Below are 14,714 nucleotides of genomic sequence, written 5' to 3'. Positions count from 1 at the left end.
GTTCCATTCTAGTTACAGCCAGTCTCAAGCACTGATGCAAATGTTCATCTGTCAATCTTGATCTCATCGGGGTTTTCAGCAGTTTCATGCGAGAAAAGGTTTTCTCGCAGATATATGTGCTGCCAAAAACTGTGGACATTTTCATTGCGTGTTTTTGATGTTTGGATATGTGTCGTTTGGGAGGCGGCATAGAAGTCAATGAGACTGTTGGGCTTGAATGCGTCTTTCAGAACATCACAGTTCTGTAACTCAGCCAACTCAAACTGATATGAAGGCTGGGCTTCATCAATGTCGGCAACAAAGGGGTTCTGAAAAAGACGGATTTCTTTTGCATGAACATGTAGTTCACTGAATCGCACACCGAACTCCGCCTTCAGCATTTCCAGTGCTTCCACGCACTTTTCAGCTGGGAACGGGACCGCTGGGTTCTCTGTCGACAGGTTTTGGGTAGCAGGAAGATGGACGAAGTTGCGCTTTTTCACTTGTTCCAAAAGCAGCGCTAATTTCACCTCAAATGCTTTTATGTGTGAATACATGTCGCAAATGAGTTTCCCCTCGCCTTGTAGCTGCAAGTTAAGGCTGTTAAGTATTTCTGTCACGTCTGTTAAAAATGTGAGGTGCCATTTCCATTCTGGGTCGATCAGCTCTGGGACCGTTTTGTCTTTTAAATGAAGAAATGCGTTAATTTCGGGTAGCAGCTCGTAAAAACGCCTCAAAACTCTGCCCGGCTCAGCCATCGGACCTCTGTGTAGTACAGCACATCTCCGTGCGTAGACTCCAGTTCAGACAGGAATTCTTGGAACTGCCTGTGTTTAAGTCCCTTTGCTCTGATGAAGTTTATGCACGACACCACAACCTTCATTACAGAATCCCACTTCAACACTTTGCAGCACAGTGCTTGCTGGTGAATTAGGCAGTGGACTCGTAGCGGGCGGTGAGACCCCTTTTTCCAACTCCCGGTTCATCGTCCTATTAGACCGCGAGTTTCGCCCACCATGCTAGGAGCCCCGTCAGTCGTGATGCTAGCTAGCTTTGACCAGTCCAGGTCCAACTTCTCCATGGTTTGGCACACTTTGTCAAAAATATCCTCTCCGTTGTAGTCCCTTTGAGACTTTGGAGGGCTGCCAGCTCCTCGCATATCTCAAAGTTTGCGCTAACTCCACGAATAAAAATGAGCAGTTGCGCTGTGTCTTTGCGTCCGTGCTCTCATCCAGTGCTAATGAAAAAAGTCAAATTCTTTCGTCTTCTGCTGCAGCTGGGCATATACATTACTCCCGATTTCTTCAACGCGTCTGGTGATTGTACTCGCCCGACAGACTTACGGCATTAAATGCATCTTTCTTCTCGGGACACACCTCCTCGCGACAGCATCCATACATTTCTTAACAAACTCTCCGTCAGTGAAAGGCTTACCGCTTCTTGCTATCAGTTTAGCAACCCAGCTGGCCGAACGGATGCCTGGTTCAGCTGAGCTTGGCGTACAAATGTATTCTGCTGAGATAGTAGTCCACTTTTTAGCTTTGAGAGTTTGTCTGCTCGTATTTGGCCTTGCAAGCTATCGTACTTGTCTTTGTGACGGGATTCATAGTGTCGGCGAAGATTGTATTCTTTGAATACCGCCACCGTCTCTTGACAGATGAGACAAACAGCCTTTTCTTTGCATTGAACAAAAAAAAAATTGTTTGTCCACTGCAGGTTAAATACCCTGCATTCTGAATCAATTTTTCTCTTACCTAACCTTTTCGCCATTATTCCGTTCTCTCTTTGACAGGGCCGGGCCTAGGATTTTTTTTCTGGAGGCCAAATAGGAAAAAAATTCGATAGCGTCTCTGGTATTGTTCAGAGGGCCGGGCCAAATGTGCTGACGGGCCGTATCCGGCCCGCGGGCCGTAGTTTGGTGACACTGTAGACAGTCAGAATTCTGAAGCATTGGGTGATAGGCAAATATCTTTATAGTTTCCTGTTATTGGGCAGGACTGTCAGTTCTCCTTTTATACAAGGACACATGAGCAAGCTGGTTTGCAACACAGGATGATTCTCCCGAGAACAGGAGATTATAATAGGATAGTTTCACAAGGTTAGTCACATGCTCAGTTATGTGGACACATACAGTTAAAATTTCCACTTACACAACATTCTTATCATCTTTGTCCACTACAATATTGAAACCTGTCCCCAAGGACATTGTCTTGTCGGCTTCTTTTCACTATACTCTTTCTCTTCTAACTTTTAGTTTTACTCTCTCTCTCTCTCTCGTTCTCTCTCTCTCTCTCTCTCTCGTTCTCTCTCTCTCTCTCTCTCGTTCTCTCTCTCTCTCGTTTCTCTCTCTCTCTCGTTCTCTCTCTCTCTCTCGTTCTCTCTCTCTCTCTCGTTCTCTCTCTCTCGTTCTCTCTCTCTCTCTCTCTCGTTCTCTCTCTCGTTCTCTCTCTCGTTCTCTCTCTCGTTCTCTCTCTCTCTCGTTCTCTCTCTCGTTCTCTCTCTCTCTCGTTCTCTCTCTCTCGTTCTCTCTCTCGTTCTCTCTCTCTTGTTCTCTCTCTCGTTCTCTCTCTCTTGTTCTCTCTCTCGTTCTCTCTCTTGTTCTCTCTCTCGTTCTCTCTCTTGTTCTCTCTCTCTCTCTCTCGTTCTCTCTCTCTCTCTCTCGTTCTCTCTCTCTCTCGTTCTCTCTCTCTCTCGTTCTCTCTCTCTCTCGTTCTCTCTCTCTCGTTCTCTCTCTCTCGTTCTCTCTCTCTCGTTCTCTCTCTCTCTCTCTCGTTCTCTCTCTCTCGTTCTCTCTCTCTCGTTCTCTTCTCTCTCTCTCGTTCTCTCTCTCTCTCTCTCTCGTTCTCTCTCTCTCTCTCGTTCTCTCTCTCTCGTTCTCTCTCTCTCTCTCTCTCGTTCTCTCTCTCTCTCTCGTTCTCTCTCTCTCTCGTTCTCTCTCTCGTTCTCTCTCTCTCTCTCTCTCTCTCTCTCTCGTTCTCTCTTCTCTCTCTCTCTCTCGTTCTCTCTCTCTCTCGTTCTCTCTCTCTCTGTCGTCTCTCTCTCTCTCTGTCGTTCTCTCTCTCTCTCTGTCGTTCTCTCTCTCTCTGTCGTTCTCTCTCTCTCTGTCGTTCTCTCTCTCTCTCTCGTTCTCTCTCTCTCGTTCTCTCTCTCTCTCTCTCGTTCTCTCTCTCTCTCTCTCTCGTTCTCTCTCTCTCGTTCTCGTTCTCTCTCTCTCGTTCTCTCTCTCTCTCTCGTTCTCTCTCTCTCGTTCGTTCTCTCTCTCTCTCGTTCTCTCTCTCTCTCTCGTTCTCTCTCTCTCTCTCTCTCTCTCTCTCTCTCGTTCTCTCTCTCTCTCTCTCTCTCTCTCTCTCTCTCGTTCTCTCTCTCTCTCTCTCTCGTTCTCTCTCTCTCTGTCGTTCTCTCTCTCTCTGTCGTTCTCTCTCTCTCTCTCGTTCTCTCTCTCTCTCTCTCTCGTTCTCTCTCTCTCTCTCTCTCTCGTTCTCTCTCTCGTTCTCTCTCTCGTTCTCTCTCTCGTTCTCTCTCTCTCTCTCTCTCTCTCTCTCTCTCTCTCTCTCTCGTTCTCTCTCTCGTTCTCTCTCTCTCGTTCTCTCTCTCTCGTTCTCTCTCTCTCTCGTTCTTCTCTCTCTCGTTTCTCTCTCTCTCTCTCTCTCTCGTTCTCTCTCTCTCTCTCTCTCTCTCTTGTTCTCTCTCTCTCTCGTTCTCTCTCTCTCTCGTTCTCTCTCTCTCTCTCGTTCTCTCTCTCTCTCTCTTGTTCTCTCTCTCTGTCTCTCGTCTCTCGTTCTCTCTCTCTCGTTCTCTCTCTCTCGTTCTCTCTCTCGATTTCTCTCTCTCGTTCTCTCTCTGGTTCTCTCTCGTTCTCTCTCTCTCGTTCTCTCGTTCTCTCTCTCTCTCGTTCTATCTCTCTCGTTCTCTCTCTCTCTCGTTCTCTCTCTCGTTCTATCTCTCTCGTTCTCTCTCTCTCTCGTTCTCTCTCTCGCTCTCTCGTTCTCTCTCTCTCTCTCTGTCGTTCTCTCTCTCTCTCGTTCTCTCTCTCTCTCTCTCTCTCTTGTTCTCTCTCTCTCTCTCTCTCTCTCTCACCTCGTTCTCTCTCTCTCTCTCTCTTGTTCTCTCTCTCGTTCTCTCTCTCTCTCTCTCTCTCTCTTTTTCTCTCTCTCTCTTTTGTTCTCTCTCTTTTTCTCTCTCTCTCGCTCTCTCGTTCTCTCTCTCTCGTTCTCTCTCTCTCGCTCTCTCGTTCTCTCTCTCGTTCTCTCTCTCGCTCTCTCTCTCTCTCTCTCTCTCTCTCTCTCTCGCTCTCTCTCTCTCTCTCTCGTTCTCTCTCTCTCGTTCTCTCTCGTTCTCTCGTTCTCTCGTTCTCTCGTTCTCTCTCTCTCTCTCTCGTTCTCTCTCTCGTTCTCTCTCTCTCTCTCTCTTGTTCTCTCTCTCTCTCTCTTGTTCTCTCTCTCTTGTTCTCTCTCTCGCTCTCTCTCTCTCTCTCGTTCTCTCTCTCTCTCTCTCTCTCGTTCTCTCTCGCTCTCCCTCTCGTTCTCTCTCTCTAGTTCTCCGTTCTCTCTCTCGTTCTCTCTCGTTCTCTCTCGTTCTCTCTCTGGTTCTCTCTCGTTCTCTCTCGTTCTCTCGTTCTCTCCTCTCTCTCTCTCTCTCTCTCTCTTTTCTCTTCTCTCTCTATCGTTCTCTCTCTCTCTATGCGTTCTCTCTCTCTCTCTCGTTTCTCTCTCTCTCTCTCTCTCTCTCTTGTTCTCTCTCTCTGTCTCGTTCTCTCTCTCTCTCTCTCTCTCTCTCTCTCTCTCTCTCTCCTCTCGTTTCTCTCTCGTTCTCTCTCGTTCTCTCTCTCGTTCTCTCTCTCTCTCTCTCGTTCTCTCTCTCGTTCTCTCTCTCTCTCTCGTTCTCTCTCTCTCTCGTTCTCTCTCTCTCTCTCTCGTTCTCTCTCTCTCTCTCTCTCTTGTTCTCTCTCTCTGTCTGTCGTTCTCTCTCTCTCTCTCGTTCTCTCTCTCTCGTTCTCGTTCTCTCTCTCGTTCTCTCTCTCGTTCTCTCTCTCGTTCTCTCTCTCGTTCTCTCTCTCTCGTTCTCTCTCGTTCTCTCTCTCTCTCTCGTTCTATCTCTCTCGTTCTCTCTCTCTCTCGTTCTCTCTCTCTCTCTCTTGTTCTCTTGTTCTCTCTCTCTGTTCTCTCTCTCTCTCTTGTTCTCTCTCTCGCTCTCTCGTTCTCTCTCTCTCGTTCTCTCTCTCTCTCTCTCTCTTGTTCTCTCTCTCTCTCTCTCTCTTCGTTCTCTCTCTCTCTCTCTCTCTTGTTCTCTCTCTCGTTCTCTCTCTGTTCTCTCTCGTTCTCTCTTCTCTCTCTCTCTCTCTGTTTTTTTCTCTCTCTCTCTCTTGTTCTCTCTCTCGCTCTCTCGTTCTTCTTCTTCTCTCGTCTTCTTCTTCTTCTTCTTCTCTCAACCTAGCTCTCTTCTTTCTTCTCTTCTTCTTCTTCTCTCTTCTTCTTCTTCTCTCTCAACTCTCTTCTCTCTTCTTCTTCTCTTCTTCTTCTTCTTCTTCTTCTTCTCTTCTTCTTCTTCTTCTTCTTCTTCTTCTTCTTCTTCTCTCTTCTTCTTCTTCTTCTTCTTCTGTTTCTTCTCTCTCTTCTTTTCTCTTCTCTCGCTCTCTTCTCTCTTCTTCTTCTTCTTCTTCTTCTTCTTCTTCTTCTTCTTCTTCTCTCTCTCTCTCTTCTTTCTTCTTCTTCTTCTCTTCTTCTTCTTCTTCTTCTTCTTCTCTCTTCTCTCTCTCTCTCTCTCTCTCTTCTTCTTCTCTCTCTTCTTCTTCTTCTTCAAATCTCAAGCTTCTTCTATTGGCATGAAAAACATTCTTCAATATTCTTCTTCTTCAATATCATTGTTCTTCTATAAATTCAAATAATAATATAAAATGGTAGTAAATAATAATACTTTTAAATACAGAAATAATAACAATAAAATGGTAACAGTCTTCTAGAAATGTAATAAATATAAAATCTAATTATGGAAAATGAAACTATAACTAACTTATAACTAAATCTTCATCTTCTTCTTTATATCAGTACTACAACTACAATCATCATTACTACGACTACTACTACCATCACTAAACTGTTATCACTACAATTACCAACCATATTTGGAATGATAAACATTAATAATTATAGTAATAACAATAATAGTAATAATCTTAAGTTACTGTTTACTATGCAGATCTTCTTATTCAGTGTCTTCAGGCTTGGCAGGAAAAAACTTCTTTTCTTCTTCTTCTTCTTCCCTTCTTCTTCTTCTTTTCTTCTGGGTTCAATTTTAAAAATTTCTTCTTCTTGTTCTTCTAATTTCTTGAATTCTTCTTCTTTTCTTATTCTATCACAGTAAAGGAGAAAGCTTCTCTGTCTCTCTCCCCTGTCATCTGACCTTAGCGCTCCTCTTTGGGTAGCCATTCTTTTCTTCTGCCGGTTTCTTCTTCTGGTCTTCTTCTTCTTCTAAGGATCTGTCTCTTCTTCTTATTCTGACAGAGTAGAGATAATCAGCCAATTCATATTCTCTGTTTAGGGTCAGATAGCAATTTCTTCTTCTTGGGATTTTCTTCTTTCTTCTTTTCCTTCTATTGTAAATATCTTCTTCTTTGATTAGTTCTTCTTCTTCTTATTGAAATCTTTCTTTTGAAGCAGTGCTGGTGTCTGCTTGGTTGGTTAGGTCCAACACCAGCTGACTTCTTCTTCTTCTTCTAACTTCTTCTTCATGCTTCTTCTTCTTGAAGTGCTTCTTCTTGCAACCTCGCTTCTTCTTCTTCGTTCTCTCTTCTTCTTCTTCTTCTTCTTCTTCTTCTTCTTCTTCTCTTCTTCTTCTTCGTGTTCTCTCTAGCCTGTTCTCTTCTTCTTCTTCTTCTTCTTCTTCTTCTTCTTCTTCTTCTTCTTCTTCTTCGTTCTTCTTCTTCTTCTTCTTCTAACCTCGTTTCTTCTTCTTCTTCGTTCTCTCTTCTCTCTTCTTCTTCTTCTTCTTCTTCTTCTTCTTCTTCTTCTTCTTCTTCTTCTTCTTCTCTTCTCTCTTCTTCCCTCCTTCTCTCTTCTTCTTCTTCTTCTTCAATTTCCTCTCTCTCTTCTTCTTCTTCTTCTTCTTCTCTCTTCTCACTTCTTCTTCTTCAACCTCTTCTTCTCTTTCTTCTTCTTCTTCTTCTTTCTTCTTCTTCTTCTTCTTCTTCTTCTTCTTCTTCTTCTTCTTCTTCTTCTTCTTCTTTCTTCTTCTTCTTCTTCTTCTTCTTCTTCTTCTTCTTCTTCTTCTTCTTCTTCTTCTTCTTCTTCTTCTTCTTCTTCTTCTTCTTCTTCTTCTTCTTCTTCTTCTTCTTCTTCTTCTTCTTCTTCTTCTTCTTCTTCTTCTTCTTCTTCTTCTTCTTCTTCTTCTTCTTCTTCTTCTTCTTCTTCTTCTTCTTCTTCTTCTTCTTCTTCTTCTTCTTCTTCTTCTTCTTCTTCTTCTTCTTCTTCTTCTTCTTCTTCTTCTTCTTCTTCTTCTTCTTCTTCTTCTTCTTCTTCTTCTTCTTCTTCTTCTTCTTCTTCTTCTTCTTCTTCTTCTTCTTCTTCTCTTCTTCTTCTTCTTCTTCTTCTTCTTCTTCTTCTTCTTCTTCTTCTTCTTCTTCTTCTTCTTCTTCTTCTTCTTCTTCTTCTTCTTCTTCTTCTTCTTCTTCTTCTTCTTCTTCTTCTTCTTCTTCTTCTTCTTCTTCTTCTTCTTCTTCTTCTTCTTCTTCTTCTTCTTCTTCTTCTTCTTCTTCTTCTTCTTCTTCTTCTTCTTCTTCTTCTTCTTCTTCTTCTTCTTCTTCTTCTTCTTCTTCTTCTTCTTCTTCTTCTTCTTCTTCTTCTTCTTCTTCTTCTTCTTCTTCTTCTTCTTCTTCTTCTTCTTCTTCTTCTTCTTCTTCTTCTTCTTCTTCTTCTTCTTCTTCTTCTTCTTCTTCTTCTTCTTCTTCTTCTTCTTCTTCTTCTTCTTCTTCTTCTTCTTCTTCTTCTTCTTCTTCTTCTTCTTCTTCTTCTTCTTCTTCTTCTTCTTCTTCTTCTTCTTCTTCTTCTTCTTCTTCTTCTTCTTCTTCCTTCTTCTTCTTCTTCTTCTTCTTCTTCTTCTTCTTCTTCTTCTTCTTCTTCTTCTTCTTCTCTTCTTCTTCTTCTTCTTCTTCTTCTTCTTCTTCTTCTTCTTCTTCTTCTTCTTCTTCTTCTTCTTCTTCTTCTTCTTCTTCTTCTTCTTCTTCTTCTTCTTCTTCTTCTTCTTCTTCTTCTTCTTCTTCTTCTTCTTCTTCTTCTTCTTCTTCTTCTTCTTCTTCTTCTTCTTCTTCTTCTTTCTTCTTCTTCTTCTTCTTCTTCTTCTTCTTCTTCTTCTTCTTCTTCTTCTTCTTCTTCTTCTTCTTCTTCTTCTTCTTCTTCTTCTTCTTCTTCTTCTTCTTCTTCTTCTTCTTCTTCTTCTTTCTTCTTCTTCTTCTTCTTCTTCTTCTTCTTCTTCTTCTTCTTCTTCTTCTTCTTCTTCTTCTTCTTCTTCTTCTTCTTCTTCTTCTTCTTCTTCTTCTTCTTCTTTTCTTCTTCTTCTTCTTCTTCTTCTTCTTTCTTCTTCTTCTTTCTTCTTCTTCTTCTTCTTCTTCTTCTTCTTCTTCTTCTTCTTCTTCTTCTTCTTCTTCTTCTTCTTCTTCTTCTTCTTCTTCTTCTTCTTCTTCTTCTTCTTCTTCTTCTTCTTCTTCTTCTTCTTCTTCTTCTTCTTCTTCTTCTTCTTCTTCTTCTTCTTCTTCTTCTTCTTCTTCTTCTTCTTCTTCTTCTTCTTCTTCTTCTTCTTCTTCTTCTTCTTCTTCTTCTTCTTCTTCTTCTTCTTCTTCTTCTTCTTCTTCTTCTTCTTCTTCTTCTTCTTCTTCTTCTTCTTCTTCTTCTTCTTCTTCTTCTTCTTCTTCTTCTTCTTCTTCTTCTTCTTCTTCTTCTTCTTCTTCTTCTTCTTCTTCTTCTTCTTCTTCTTCTTCTTCTTCTTCTTCTTCTTCTTCTTCTTCTTCTTCTTCTTCTTCTTCTTCTTCTTCTTCTTCTTCTTCTTCTTCTTCTTCTTCTTCTTCTTCTCTTCTTCTTCTTCTTCTTCTCTTCTTCTTCTTCTTCTTCTTCTTCTTCTTCTTCTTCTTCTTCTTCTTCTTCTTCTTCTTCTTTCTTCTTCTTCTTCTTCTTCTTCTTCTTCTTCTTCTTCTTCTTCTTCTTCTTCTTCTTCTTCTTCTTCTTCTTCTTCTTCTTCTTCTTCTTCTTCTTCTTCTTCTTCTTCTTCTTCTTCTTCTTCTTCTTCTTCTTCTTCTTCTTCTTCTTCTTCTTCTTCTTCTTCTTCTTCTTCTTCTTCTTCTTCTTCTTCTTCTTCTTCTTCTTCTTCTTCTTCTTCTTCTTCTTCTTCTTCTTCTTCTTCTTCTTCTTCTTCTTCTTCTTCTTCTTCTTCTTCTTCTTCTTCTTCTTCTTCTTCTTCTTCTTCTTCTTCTTCTTCTTCTTCTTCTTCTTCTTCTTCTTCTTCTTCTTCTTCTTCTTCTTCTTCTTCTTCTTCTTCTTCTTCTTCTTCTTCTTCTTCTTCTTCTTCTTCTTCTTCTTCTTCTTCTTCTTCTTCTTCTTCTTCTTCTTCTTCTTCTTCTTCTTCTTCTTCTTCTTCTTCTTCTTCTTCTTCTTCTTCTTCTTCTTCTTCTTCTTCTTCTTCTTCTTCTTCTTCTTCTTCTTCTTCTTCTTCTTCTTCTTCTTCTTCTTCTTCTTCTTCTTCTTCTTCTTCTTCTTCTTCTTCTTCTTCTTCTTCTTCTTCTTCTTCTTCTTCTTCTTCTTCTTCTTCTTCTTCTTCTTCTTCTTCTTCTTCTTCTTCTTCTTCTTCTTCTTCTTCTTCTTCTTCTTCTTCTTCTTCTTCTTCTTCTTCTTCTTCTTCTTCTTCTTCTTCTTCTTCTTCTTCTTCTTCTTCTTCTTCTTCTTCTTCTTCTTCTTCTTCTTCTTCTTCTTCTTCTTCTTCTTCTTCTTCTTCTTCTTCTTCTTCTTCTTCTTCTTCTTCTTCTTCTTCTTCTTCTTCTTCTTCTTCTTCTTCTTCTTCTTCTTCTTCTTCTTCTTCTTCTTCTTCTTCTTCTTCTTCTTCTTCTTCTTCTTCTTCTTCTTCTTCTTCTTCTTCTTCTTCTTCTTCTTCTTCTTCTTCTTCTTCTTCTTCTTCTTCTTCTTCTTCTTCTTCTTCTTCTTCTTCTTCTTCTTCTTCTTCTTCTTCTTCTTCTTCTTCTTCTTCTTCTTCTTCTTCTTCTTCTTCTTCTTCTTCTTCTTCTTCTTCTTCTTCTTCTTCTTCTTCTTCTTCTTCTTCTTCTTCTTCTTCTTCTTCTTCTTCTTCTTCTTCTTCTTCTTCTTCTTCTTCTTCTTCTTCTTCTTCTTCTTCTTCTTCTTCTTCTTCTTCTTCTTCTTCTTCTTCTTCTTCTTCTTCTTCTTCTTCTTCTTCTTCTTCTTCTTCTTCTTCTTCTTCTTCTTCTTCTTCTTCTTCTTCTTCTTCTTCTTCTTCTTCTTCTTCTTCTTCTTCTTCTTCTTCTTCTTCTTCTTCTTCTTCTTCTTCTTCTTCTTCTTCTTCTTCTTCTTCTTCTTCTTCTTCTTCTTCTTCTTCTTCTTCTTCTTCTTCTTCTTCTTCTTCTTCTTCTTCTTCTTCTTCTTCTTCTTCTTCTTCTTCTTCTTCTTCTTCTTCTTCTTCTTCTTCTTCTTCTTCTTCTTCTTCTTCTTCTTCTTCTTCTTCTTCTTCTTCTTCTTCTTCTTCTTCTTCTTCTTCTTCTTCTTCTTCTTCTTCTTCTTCTTCTTCTTCTTCTTCTTCTTCTTCTTCTTCTTCTTCTTCTTCTTCTTCTTCTTCTTCTTCTTCTTCTTCTTCTTCTTCTTCTTCTTCTTCTTCTTCTTCTTCTTCTTCTTCTTCTTCTTCTTCTTCTTCTTCTTCTTCTTCTTCTTCTTCTTCTTCTTCTTCTTCTTCTTCTTCTTCTTCTTCTTCTTCTTCTTCTTCTTCTTCTTCTTCTTCTTCTTCTTCTTCTTCTTCTTCTTCTTCTTCTTCTTCTTCTTCTTCTTCTTCTTCTTCTTCTTCTTCTTCTTCTTCTTCTTCTTCTTCTTCTTCTTCTTCTTCTTCTTCTTCTTCTTCTTCTTCTTCTTCTTCTTCTTCTTCTTCTTCTTCTTCTTCTTCTTCTTCTTCTTCTTCTTCTTCTTCTTCTTCTTCTTCTTCTTCTTCTTCTTCTTCTTCTTCTTCTTCTTCTTCTTCTTCTTCTTCTTCTTCTTCTTCTTCTTCTTCTTCTTCTTCTTCTTCTTCTTCTTCTTCTTCTTCTTCTTCTTCTTCTTCTTCTTCTTCTTCTTCTTCTTCTTCTTCTTCTTCTTCTTCTTCTTCTTCTTCTTCTTCTTCTTCTTCTTCTTCTTCTTCTTCTTCTTCTTCTTCTTCTTCTTCTTCTTCTTCTTCTTCTTCTTCTTCTTCTTCTTCTTCTTCTTCTTCTTCTTCTTCTTCTTCTTCTTCTTCTTCTTCTTCTTCTTCTTCTTCTTCTTCTTCTTCTTCTTCTTCTTCTTCTTCTTCTTCTTCTTCTTCTTCTTCTTCTTCTTCTTCTTCTTCTTCTTCTTCTTCTTCTTCTTCTTCTTCTTCTTCTTCTTCTTCTTCTTCTTCTTCTTCTTCTTCTTCTTCTTCTTCTTCTTCTTCTTCTTCTTCTTCTTCTTCTTCTTCTTCTTCTTCTTCTTCTTCTTCTTCTTCTTCTTCTTCTTCTTCTTCTTCTTCTTCTTCTTCTTCTTCTTCTTCTTCTTCTTCTTCTTCTTCTTCTTCTTCTTCTTCTTCTTCTTCTTCTTCTTCTTCTTCTTCTTCTTCTTCTTCTTCTTCTTCTTCTTCTTCTTCTTCTTCTTCTTCTTCTTCTTCTTCTTCTTCTTCTTCTTCTTCTTCTTCTTCTTCTTCTTCTTCTTCTTCTTCTTCTTCTTCTTCTTCTTCTTCTTCTTCTTCTTCTTCTTCTTCTTCTTCTTCTTCTTCTTCTTCTTCTTCTTCTTCTTCTTCTTCTTCTTCTTCTTCTTCTTCTTCTTCTTCTTCTTCTTCTTCTTCTTCTTCTTCTTCTTCTTCTTCTTCTTCTTCTTCTTCTTCTTCTTCTTCTTCTTCTTCTTCTTCTTCTTCTTCTTCTTCTTCTTCTTCTTCTTCTTCTTCTTCTTCTTCTTCTTCTTCTTCTTCTTCTTCTTCTTCTTCTTCTTCTTCTTCTTCTTCTTCTTCTTCTTCTTCTTCTTCTTCTTTCTTCTTCTTCTTCTTCTTCTTCTTCTTCTTCTTCTTCTTCTTCTTCTTCTTCTTCTTCTTCTTCTTCTTCTTCTTCTTCTTCTTCTTCTTCTTCTTCTTCTTCTTCTTCTTCTTCTTCTTCTTCTTCTTCTTCTTCTTCTTCTTCTTCTTCTTCTTCTTCTTCTTCTTCTTCTTCTTCTTCTTCTTCTTCTTCTTCTTCTTCTTCTTCTTCTTCTTCTTCTTCTTCTTCTTCTTCTTCTTCTTCTTCTTCTTCTTCTTCTTCTTCTTCTTCTTCTTCTTCTTCTTCTTCTTCTTCTTCTTCTTCTTCTTCTTCTTCTTCTTCTTCTTCTTCTTCTTCTTCTTCTTCTTCTTCTTCTTCTTCTTCTTCTTCTTCTTCTTCTTCTTCTTCTTCTTCTTCTTCTTCTTCTTCTTCTTCTTCTTCTTCTTCTTCTTCTTCTTCTTCTTCTTCTTCTTCTTCTTCTTCTTCTTCTTCTTCTTCTTCTTCTTCTTCTTCTTCTTCTTCTTCTTCTTCTTCTTCTTTCTTCTTCTTCTTCTTCTTCTTCTTCTTCTTCTTCTTCTTCTTCTTCTTCTTCTTCTTCTTCTTCTTCTTCTTCTTCTTCTTCTTCTTCTTCTTCTTCTTCTTCTTCTTCTTCTTCTTCTTCTTCTTCTTCTTCTTCTTCTTCTTCTTCTTCTTCTTCTTCTTCTTCTTCTTCTTCTTCTTCTTCTTCTTCTTCTTCTTCTTCTTCTTCTTCTTCTTCTTCTTCTTCTTCTTCTTCTTCTTCTTCTTCTTCTTCTTCTTCTTCTTCTTCTTCTTCTTCTTCTTCTTCTTCTTCTTCTTCTTCTTCTTCTTCTTCTTCTTCTTCTTCTTCTTCTTCTTCTTCTTCTTCTTCTTCTTCTTCTTCTCTTCTTCTTCTTCTTCTTCTTCTTCTTCTTCTTCTTCTTCTTCTTCTTCTTCTTCTTCTTCTTCTTCTTCTTCTTCTTCTTCTTCTTCTTCTTCTTCTTCTTCTTCTTCTTCTTCTTCTTCTTCTTCTTCTTCTTCTTCTTCTTCTTCTTCTTCTTCTTCTTCTTCTTCTTCTTCTTCTTCTTCTTCTTCTTCTTCTTCTTCTTCTTCTTCTTCTTCTTCTTCTTCTTCTTCTTCTTCTTCTTCTTCTTCTTCTTCTTCTTCTTCTTCTTCTTCTTCTTCTTTCTTCTTCTTCTTCTTCTTCTTCTTCTTCTTCTTCTTCTTCTTCTTCTTCTTCTTCTTCTTCTTCTTCTTCTTCTTCTTCTTCTTCTTCTTCTTCTTCTTCTTCTTCTTCTTCTTCTTCTTCTTCTTCTTCTTCTTCTTCTTCTTCTTCTTCTTCTTCTTCTTCTTCTTCTTCTTCTTCTTCTTCTTCTTCTTCTTCTTCTTCTTCTTCTTCTTCTTCTTCTTCTTCTTCTTTCTTCTTCTTCTTCTTCTTCTTCTTCTTCTTCTTCTTCTTCTTCTTCTTCTTCTTCTTCTTCTTCTTCTTCTTCTTCTTCTTCTTCTTCTTCTTCTTCTTTCTTCTTCTTCTTCTTCTTCTTCTTCTTCTTCTTCTTCTTCTTCTTCTTCTTCTTCTTCTTCTTCTTCTTCTTCTTCTTCTTCTTCTTCTTCTTCTTCTTCTTCTTCTTCTTCTTCTTCTTCTTCTTCTTCTTCTTCTTCTTCTTCTTCTTCTTCTTCTTCTTCTTCTTCTTCTTCTTCTTCTTCTTCTTCTTCTTCTTTCTTCTTCTTCTTCTTCTTCTTCTTCTTCTTCTTCTTCTTCTTCTTCTTCTTCTTCTTCTTCTTCTTCTTCTTCTTCTTCTTCTTCTTCTTCTTCTTCTTCTTCTTCTTCTTCTTCTTCTTCTTCTTCTTCTTCTTCTTCTTCTTCTTCTTCTTCTTCTTCTTCTTCTTCTTCTTCTTCTTCTTCTTCTTCTTCTTCTTCTTCTTCTTCTTCTTCTTCTTCTTCTTCTTCTTCTTCTTCTTCTTCTTCTTCTTCTTCTTCTTCTTCTTCTTCTTCTTCTTCTTCTTCTTCTTCTTCTTCTTCTTCTTCTTCTTCTTCTTCTTCTTCTTCTTCTTCTTCTTCTTCTTCTTCTTCTTCTTCTTCTTCTTCTTCTTCTTCTTCTTCTTCTTCTTCTTCTTCTTTCTTCTTCTTCTTCTTCTTCTTCTTCTTCTTCTTCTTCTTCTTCTTCTTCTTCTTCTTCTTCTTCTTCTTCTTCTTCTTCTTCTTCTTCTTCTTCTTCTTCTTCTTCTTCTTCTTCTTCTTCTTCTTCTTCTTCTTCTTCTTCTTCTTCTTCTTCTTCTTCTTCTTCTTCTTCTTCTTCTTCTTCTTCTTCTTCTTCTTCTTCTTCTTCTTCTTCTTCTTCTTCTTCTTCTTCTTCTTCTTCTTCTTCTTCTTCTTCTTCTTCTTCTTCTTCTTCTTCTTCTTCTTCTTCTTCTTCTTCTTCTTCTTCTTCTTCTTCTTCTTCTTCTTCTTCTTCTTCTTCTTCTTCTTCTTCTTCTTCTTCTTCTTCTTCTTCTTCTTCTTCTTCTTCTTCTTCTTCTTCTTCTTCTTCTTCTTCTTCTTCTTCTTCTT

The 14,714-nt window shown here is 38.6% G+C and overlaps 2 protein-coding genes and 2 pseudogenes across 4 annotated transcripts in view; 1 reads left to right on the top strand and 3 right to left on the bottom strand.

Annotated features, from left to right (window-relative positions):
- Positions 1-14,714, top strand: part of LOC115144992 (leucine-rich repeat-containing protein 7-like) — a 155,404-nt gene that overhangs the window by 91,129 nt on the left and 49,561 nt on the right. The window lies entirely within an intron of this gene.
- Positions 9,112-10,826, bottom strand: LOC135561299 (glutamic acid-rich protein-like; annotated as a pseudogene).
- LOC135561298 (glutamic acid-rich protein-like) lies at positions 11,032-12,841 on the bottom strand (the record flags this gene model as incomplete). The annotated part of the gene is given in 4 exon segments (XM_065002738.1): positions 11,032-11,439; positions 11,980-12,435; positions 12,437-12,490; positions 12,710-12,841. Coding segments are annotated over 4 exon segments (1,050 nt in total), but the record flags the coding sequence as incomplete, so codon positions are not given.
- Positions 13,061-14,474, bottom strand: LOC135561297 (glutamic acid-rich protein-like; annotated as a pseudogene).

Source organism: Oncorhynchus nerka, linkage group LG17, assembly GCF_034236695.1.
Source record: "Oncorhynchus nerka isolate Pitt River linkage group LG17, Oner_Uvic_2.0, whole genome shotgun sequence".
NCBI lineage: Eukaryota > Metazoa > Chordata > Actinopteri > Salmoniformes > Salmonidae > Oncorhynchus > Oncorhynchus nerka.
The sequence above is the reverse complement of the archived record's forward strand: the minus strand, read 5'-3'. Positions and strand labels throughout refer to the sequence as shown.